At 37.9% G+C, this 9,647-nt stretch overlaps 1 protein-coding gene across 1 annotated transcript; it reads right to left on the bottom strand.

Moving 5' to 3' along the window:
• Window positions 1–217: 217 nt before the first annotated feature.
• IleRS (Isoleucyl-tRNA synthetase) lies at window positions 218–9,303 on the bottom strand. The gene has a single exon (XM_069837574.1). It carries the CDS (start codon window positions 9,105–9,107, stop codon window positions 5,313–5,315), a length of 3,795 nt encoding a protein of 1,264 aa, XP_069693675.1. The 5' UTR covers window positions 9,108–9,303; the 3' UTR covers window positions 218–5,312.
• Between the last annotated feature and the right edge of the window lie 344 nt (window positions 9,304–9,647).

Raw genomic sequence — 9,647 nt, 5'->3', positions numbered from 1 at the left:
CATCCTCTCCTGGGAATTTTTTAAACTTAAAACTTTAAAGGTGTTGAAAAGGTAATATATCTTGTAGGATAGACAGCATCATTTTGATACTGGTATCGTGTCTTCATCAGTGTCTGCCTTGGCCCATTTCGAATACTAGCAGAAAAAAATCATATTACTATCACTTCATCCAGTTTATGCTTCAAATTATATAAAAGTAAATAAATTAGATACAATATCTCATGAACAGTTTTTAATAACTTTTAAAATGTTTAATTACAGTCAAATCAAAAAATCTGGAAATTACATTTCAATTAAAATCAATGCAAATAAATCAGCCAACACATTAAATACCCAACAGAATTCTTACAGCATTATTATTTACGTCTAATGCACAAGATATGTAGCTCATACATGTAAACAGAGAAAGTAAAGGTAAAGCTAAAAAAATTTGTATTTAATGGAATTCTCTTTGGGTTAAATATATTTGTAATCAAACAGCCTTCAATAATATAGCATGTTTTCATGGCCAACAAAATTATATTCGCCTACCTGTACACAAATCATATCAAAATATGTGTACATATACTCCTTAGTACTAATGAATATTTCCAATTATTAAGGGAACGAAATTGTGGCAGAAAAGAGCCCTCATTTCTTAAATGCGTAAACAGAAATAGAATATATTTTTCAAATGCCATACTACTAGAAATACTGCACCCCCCCCCCCCCCCAAGCATGGCTGTTTACTCTGCTAGACTAGATGGCATTTCGGAAGGCGGTTAGCTTCTATATGCGCCGTAGCATTTCTGGTACGTGACGTCACAAGCTTGTACAGTAGAATCAATCGGAATCAGTCTATAACAAGCACTTCCCGAGTTCGTTTGTTCACATGCGAGTGTTTCAATACATTGAATAAGTAAAACTAACATTTACTGTGTGTATGTAAGGTAAATAAATGGAAGAAGAGACTGTAAAAAGACAAGTATTACACAAACAGGCGCGGAAAATAGTGTTTAAAGTGTATAATTATTTTAAAAACGTTAACGAGCAGAACGCTGCCGGCCATCTTGATGCTGGCAGCAACGTTGCCAACATGCAAGAAACGACTGCAGAAGCATGTGGTGTGGGATTGAGAACCGTGCAAAGAATATTGTTAGTGGAGGAAAGAGGGTTTATTTGGTGTCATGCTTACAGTAATCAACGGCTAAGGTCATTATTGTCTTTTGATAATTTAAATTCTCTCCTGTGCTATTTGTATTGCACGTGCTCGTGAAGTATGATGTGGCAATGTTGTACGCTGCCTTGCTCTCTCTATCTGTCTCTCTCGACGCAAACGCTAGCAGACAACCGCCTTCTGAATTGCCGTCGACTCTAGCATTCCACTCTTATCTGCTGTGGCAATAACAATGTTAATAATGAACACAGATCCAAACAAATGTAATCATTCCATAGTGATATTGTGAAACTGAGACATGAGTTTCAACTATGGATTTACACTTATGCATAATGGGGAAAGCGTTGCAGAAAATTTCATAGGAAGTTAATAGTTTCTCTAGTTCCTGACAAAACAACAATATAGAAATTCATGAAAAATGTCGTACAACCAGACATTCCAAATAAAAACTGAGAAGTGAAGAAAAGTTATACGAAACTCACACTTGAATTATTTAGCAAAACAGATAAAAGAGTAATGAAGCTTATTGCAACAAGTCACAAATCTGCTTACCAGTGAAGTACAATAAAATAAATTCTGAATATTTCACGTGAACACTAAATCAGGTTATTGAGAAACATCCTAAAGATGTGAGATGTGTACATAACGAATTATGAAGTTATTATATTTTGCCAGCAGATTGCTCATTGCTGCGGGGAAACAGTGGCCATGCAAAAGGTGGCAATCAGTTGCATTTATTAAGAACTTCTTGATGAGTATGTATTTGTGTACACTTGCAATTTTACAGCGAAATTTATTTTTGTCTTCACACACAAATAATTTAGACAAAAACATTTAACAAAGGAATGTGAAATGAAAGTAATTGTAAAATTGGATAGCATACAATAATCTTCTTTTGATGGTTCTTAGGTAATGAAAGCAATCTTAAGCTGATCTGCAGCTTTTCTCAACAATGGTAACTTTAAAAGGTTATCTGTATAAATTCTTGTAGCTATTCTAATACAAAGGTTGGATAAAAAGTAATGGCAACAGTTCGATATTTCTGACATGGCTTTATTCACAGGGGTACAACATTTACGTACCTTCTATATAGTCGCCCCCCTTATTTATCACCTTTTTCCAAATGTTTGGAAGGCAGCGTACACCATCAGCGCGTCCATCTTTGTTGATGTTTCGTATTGACCGCACTATAGCATAGATAAGTTCATCTTTGGTATTGTACCGGGTTCCTCACAGTGGTTCTTTCACTTTGATGAAGAGATCATAATCACATGGACTCATATCAGGTGAGTACGGTAGATGTTCCAGAATCATCCATTGCCACCGGCACAAGAGGTCCTTGACAGCAGCAGCGGTGAGATTCCTTGCATTGTCATGAAGAATGATGGGATTCTGTACCACCAAGTGTCGTCATTTTCTCCCGAGTGCTGGATGAAGGTAGTGCTGCGTTTACCGTCTGCCTTGGAGGTACAGCGTGGTGCAGTATTACCCCATCAATGTCATACGCCACAATGAACATCTCCTTCACAGCACTTTGTGTAGGGCGCACTTTCTTTGGACGAGGAGAACCAGGATGCTTCCATTCATTTGATTGGCGTTTCAAGTTTGGTTCATACAAGCGAGTCCAGGTTTCGTCCATACTGACGATTCATCCAAGAAAGTCGTCACCTTCCCTTTGGTACTGGTCCAACAAGGCCTTCCCGGAACGTTTTAACCCATCGTGCAACTGTGCGATATGGCAACGCTGCATCGCCACATGCTTCACGCAGTCCCTGAAAACATTCTTGTGCACTACGACCTCGTGTCATTTCAATTTTGATCCAGGAACATTGCTCTAGTTTTGTAAACATGGTCTTATGGGACTCGCACTATCCCTATGAAAGTCAACGTTTTACACACTGCAGTAGATTGACAGAGTACTGTCGCCGCTTGCTGCACTAACTCATCTAACAGTCCTTGTTCATGTCCACACAGCTGGCAGCTCTCGAACGCACCATCATCATGTGACAGCAGTGTTGCCATAACTTTTTATCCATCCCTAGTATTATAAGAGGACAAAAATTATAATGTATTCTCAAGCAATATAATTTCATTTTAAAGAAAAGTTTTCAATATTTTTCTGCCAAAATCATGGTTCACTATTTTACTAACTGTTGCTGGCCAATCTACCCTAGTATCTCCTCTCATAGTTGCCTCATAGGTGGTGCCTTGTTGGTATCAATTGTGAGGTTCAGACTGGTCTTCAGACAGTTGACTAAACAACAAATATTGCTGTGAATTAAGTAAAACGATGCAAACTTTTTCTTCAGTAAATGCCATGATTTTTGGAAAACAAAACATTTTTCTTTTCCATGAAAAAATATATATGTTTTCTTCTATCTTTTAAATAAAAAACATAACATGAAAGAATTTCACTAGGTGCTGAAATAATACATTCCTATTACACAGGTAAGCAATGTCGCGGCAAGTCTGAATAATTTTTATATTAATCATATAGAAACAGATTACAGCGTATTCCGAATCTCACCGGACCGGTGGACAACAATGACGTCATGCTGCAGCGGAATAGAAGCAAAACTGCTGGAAGGATTGATGGCTGTCATGGCGACTGTGTAAGTTGTTATCTGTGCTACGCTAGCAAAATTTCCGTACTGCCATCTCATTCAAAGAAAAAAAGAGATCATAAACAACTTATTTCTTGAACCGGTAGTAATAACTGGTCCGTTGACATGTTCAATCATAAGCCATTAATATATTGTTTTACATTGTGCTCATTACAAACAAGACAGCAGAACACACCGCCATGACACAACAGTGCATGATGTCATTCGTCTGCTAATTCCCGCTCTATACAAGAACCAATCAGATTCACTGATGGCGGCTGATGGAGACTGCCACCACCTCTGCAAGCTGATGGCACCGGTGCAACACTGGTGGAGCATCAGTTACGCCATCGGTGGAATTCGGAACACTGTGATGCCATCAGATTGCTCACCGGTGAGATTCGGAATACGCTCTTACACATCTCTGTTTCAATAATCTCTTCATTCAATGACATTTTCTAATAATATTGTGAAGGCTATATCATATTTCACAACTGTGCACTTGAGTACAAATATAAAGTATTTCCAACATTAAATATTTGCTAAATTATTAATTTGAGGAACTTCACAATTAGCAAAATCTTCAAGCACTGCTAACAGCTATTTGAAATTTTGTAGCCATCCTGCTACTGTAATCACTATGTTACTATAAAATAACAGTACAGTATATATAGATACAATTCAGAAAACATGATATGGTATTTAGAACATACCAGTATGGGATAGTTTTAATTTGTGATCAATATTTAACATTTGTAAAAATGTAAAAGCTACACTAACACATGCTTTTCTAAGCAACAAACAGGATCAGAAAGTGTAATTATACGAAAAATGTCAAGAAGTCAGATAATGAGAAATATGATCACAAGGAAAACTTTCCTCTACTAAAGCCTTCAGGTATAACACACAAGACATAAAAATAATGCTGACGGAATTTTTACACATCATAATCATTTAAGTTATACTTTTACGAAATTAATGAAAAATGTAGTGGTAATAATCAATGAAGAAAATAAATAACTTTTCCAAATTAATATTTTTTCTTTTACCCTGCAGTATACAGCACAACACAATCTCCATAAGAACATTACTTATTGAAGTTTCACTTTCTGTAGTCAAAACAGAGTTCATGTTTTTGTGGGATGAAAAGGCTACTAATCCAAGTGATGGGTTATAAGAACAAGACTTAGTATTTAAATGAGCTACAGTAAAAAATGTAAGCATTGCAGTGGATTCTGCAGGCACGTGGAAATGATAAAAAAAAAAGTACTGGGTAAGGAAAAAGGAGTTTTTAATGTAACAGGTTGCATATCATCAGCAACACAGAGCAATGGAGGTCATGACAGTTTTTTTTTTTTTTTTGGAAAAAAAAATCCTAGTAAGTCAAATGATGTATGTATTTTCAATTAATAGCATCTGTAAAAAGTAAGTATTGTATTTCACCAGTCATCCCTCTGTCCATGTTTTCTTTTCTTTTCTTTCGGTATCTGACATCATAAATGAACTAGGGACATTCAACTCGAACCTAGTTACGGTATTACTTGTTAGTGCAGTTATTTCACTTTAACAGCCACCGGCCCAGTAATTATTTCCGAATCTGTTAGGCCTAGATCTGCCAGCTTGCTTACATCTACTCCAAATATGCAACTAATTTGGTCACGTATTGGCGAAATATGTCCTCCATATGAATTCTCCAATAGTACTGTTCCCTTTTTGCCATTAAAGCTTATATTGATGAACTTACAATATGGACCATTGTTGACAGATTGTCTCAAGGGTTCAGGTTTTTTGTCACTTCTGTGGTATACATAAAGTACTTGTTTATCTAAACTATTCAAGTCAGGGATATCTGTCAGTTCTGGTCCATTCTTTGATTTGGAAAGAATAAAATCTTGCCCATACAAGCCAAAAAGGACTTCAATCTCTTCTCTTAACTGTTTAATTGTAATTAGATTTTCTTGACATGGATTTTCTAGCAAAATCATCCCACAAGACATTTTAGCTCCATATTTCGGTTGCAGACCACATAACTGAACATTGACATATCTGCAGAAAGGTTCGACAGCTGTTTCAGACTGCTGTTGATTTGATTCTGCGTCAGAGCTCCAGCCTTGACAGAAACCACGGGTTACTACCAAATTTAACAAAGAACCTTTAAGTTGTTGTGTTTCTTCAATCACTAGAGATGATCGCATATGCGTTTTCAACTCTGTCACTGGACGTAACGGAACTTTCAGTGTATTTTCAATGAACTGAGCATGGGACATGGTGATACGCTGCAGCTGACTGTCTGGGGGATCAACACTGAAGTAGACTGTCACTGGATCTGACGGAACTAGATGTGCTTTCTTTCGCAGCTTCTGCACCCGATTTATCACTTCGCGGGCTATGCCCTCATCTTGCATTGCCTCATCGGCTGTTGTTGCCAACAGTACTAACAAATCATTATCTGCATGTGCTTCATAGTTATCTGCCAATTCACCGGTGCTGTCTCCACTAAAGCTGAACATGATACGAATATCTGCTGGCTCAATGGTATGTCCCAAAAGCTTCATCTGTCCTGTTGACAAAAACTCGTGCAGGTCTGAATCTGTCAATGATTTTATTGCTTGCATGACAGGCTTAAAGGCACCCTTCAAGCGTGCTCCCAAGGTTTTGTGATCTGGTTCTGCTCTAAGTGTCACACCATATTTCTTCTTGTCAGTTGTTACAGTCACTTTTCGCACATTCAATTCTTCCAAAATGTATCGCTCCAAGGAAATTATATCTTTCAGATATTTCTCATCTTGATGAATAACCACCACTTCTGGAAGAGGATACTTCACTGGAATGGTCTTCCGATCTCTTATTACTCTGCCAAGGTCAATGACTGTTTGCATGCGTGCTACAGCCCTCTCTATGTCTTCATTTATAAGAACACTTCTAGGCTCTGGAAGCATGAGATAATGCACACTATCCATGATGGTATGAGGTTCCAAAAAGTGACGGAGGTTGCGGTACATCAGCTCTGTGAGAAACGGTGTAAAAGGAGACATAACACGCACCATTGAATATAGGACATGGTACAGCGTGTGCAAAGCATCATAACAGTCATGAACACCGCCCTCTCCCTTCAGTCTTTTCCTATTCATGCGGACATACCAATTTGTGAGATTATCGATAAACTTCACAAGTCGTGGAACAACAGTATACAGTCGATATGCTGTCATCTCTTGTTTCACGAACTGGAGCAATGATTGCGTGAATGAGAGAATCCACTGATCCATCAAATTCTGGGACAATTTCTCCAGGGCTACACCTTCAACAAATTCAAATTTAACTCCATCTTCTTTAATCAGTCTGTCCAGATTTTGCACCAAAAAACGATATGCATTGTACCATGGAAGGAACACATCTTTCAAAACATCCCGAACACCTTCTTCTTTAAAGCGCAAGTTTTCGGCACGGACTACTGGAGAGTTAATGAGATACAATCGCAAAGCGTCTGCACCAAATTTATTCACAACTTCCATAGGATCTGGGTAGTTCTTTTTCCGTTTAGACATTTTCTGCCCATCAGATGCCAAAACTAAACCATTTGCTATCAGATTCTTGAATGGTGGTTTATTAAAAAGTGCAGTTGAAATAACCAGCAGAGTGTAAAACCATCCTCTAGTCTGATCAATGCCTTCGGCAATAAAATCAGCTGGAAAGCAATCTTCAAATTCTTTTGCACGCTCAAATGGATAATGCATCTGAGCATATGGCATGGAGCCAGATTCAAACCAACAATCAAACACTTCAGAGACTCTCTGTAATGGAGGTTGGCCTGGTCGCCGCGATGGGATCGTCAAGTGATCAATACTCTCTCTATGAAGATCAGTCACTTCTACACCTGTTAATTCTTGTAACTCTGCAATGCTACCAACACAGACTATTTCTTCACCATCTGGTGATATCCATAATGGAATTGGAGTTCCCCAGTATCTGTTACGACTGATTGTCCAATCCCGAGCATCGCGAAGCCAATTCCCAAAGCGTTTTTCTTTGACAAAGTCAGGTACCCAGTACGTGCTTTGACTTGACCTGAGTAAATCCTTACTCATTTGCTCAACTCTAACAAACCATGATGGAACAGCTTTATAAATAAGGGGTGTCTCTGAACGCCAGCAGAATGGATAACTATGTTTTACTGTTGAACTGTTCACTAGACGGTCTGCTTCCTTCAACCATTTTACTATATTCTTATCTGCATCCTTTACATGTTGACCCAAAAATTCAGTTACTGGTTCTGTAAATCGTCCACTAGCATCTACTGGACACACCATATCTTGATCTCTAGTGATGATTCCTGCAGCCAAGCATATACGATAATCATCTTCACCGAAGTATGGTGCTTGATGTACAATTCCAGTGCCAGATTCCTCTGTAACATAACCATCTGTGAGAACTTGGAATGCACCTTTCTTTTCCATGTCCTGGAAATATGGAAAAATAGGCACATATCTCTTTCCCTTCAAGCTGCTTCCTTTAAATTTTTCTAGGATAGTATACTGATCTTCCTTTTTATACAGAGCTTCTAATCGACTCTCCATTAAAATGAACACCTTTCCTGTTGTAGAATCTTTTACTTTGACATAGTTTAGATCTGGATTCACACAGAGTGATAAATTACTAGGCAGAGTCCACGGAGTTGTAGTCCATGCCAAAAGATGAACATTCTGGTCTCCAATGATTGGAAAGCTTACTATCACAGCTGGATCGATCACTTCTTTATAGTTCTGACCTGATTCAAAGTTGGATAAAGGCGTATTGCAAGCAGTAGAATATGGCATTACCTTCACTCCACGATACACCATTCCTTTCACAAACAACTCCTTAAACACCCACCAGATTGATTCCATGAACCAAGGATATAAAGTTTTGTAGTCATTTTGAAAATCTATCCACCTTCCTAGACGACCGACAATGATTTCCCACTCTGATGCATATCTCATTACAATCTTACGACACTCACCATTATATTTGTCGATTCCCATTTTTGCCACATCTTCTGGTCCTCTAATCCCCAATGTCTTGTCGATTTCATATTCCACTGGCAAACCGTGGCAATCCCAACCGAACCGACGTTCTACATGGTAACCTCGTTGATGGGCGTATCTGGTAACAATATCTTTTATGGTGCCTGCAAGTATATGTCCATAATGCGGAAGCCCGGTTGCAAAAGGTGGGCCGTCATAGAAAGAATATCGAGGTTTTCCTTTAGATTGTTTCAAACAAGTTCTGAAGACATCCAACTGCTTCCATAAGTTAATTATTTTGTCTTCTTCCTTTGCAAAGTCTATTGTTTCAGACACTGGCTGCACCATTATTATTTATTTAATCACAAGCTTGTTACAATAACAAGTAATACATTTACATGACAAAGATTTACACAAAGCATTTATAGAACGCTAGATTAAATAAATATAATCCACTCAACACAGCTTGAAACTTTCTTGCATGTCTTGCCATGTGGACGATCGGCATTTATGTGTACAATGGCAACAGTGTCGCCAACTCGATTCTTAAAAACCCGCTAAGATGTAATGCAGAAACCGCTAAATTGCTACAGTGTCAAAGATTATTTTACCGCTGTGAGAGTTAAAAACCTGCTAAATTCCTATGAGCAATACAAATTTAATAAATTTTACCCGCTAAACTAACAATGAAAAATTAGCAATTAAACAAAACATTAAATAATAAATATCTCCACAATACACAAAACATAAACCATAATACCACAGTATATATAGTCACGAAGAATAAGTTGTTGAGGGTACTAGGAACAATAGACTGTGCAGGTACTATTTCGCATTGTCTGTGATAAGGCGATAGTAGCGATCCTAGTGGTTAGTAACTAACTATGG

The sequence above is a fragment of the Periplaneta americana genome, chromosome 1 (genome assembly GCF_040183065.1).
Source record: "Periplaneta americana isolate PAMFEO1 chromosome 1, P.americana_PAMFEO1_priV1, whole genome shotgun sequence".
Taxonomy (NCBI): Eukaryota; Metazoa; Arthropoda; class Insecta; order Blattodea; family Blattidae; genus Periplaneta; species Periplaneta americana.
Note: the sequence above shows the minus strand (reverse complement) of the source record. Positions and strands in the feature narration are given on the sequence as shown.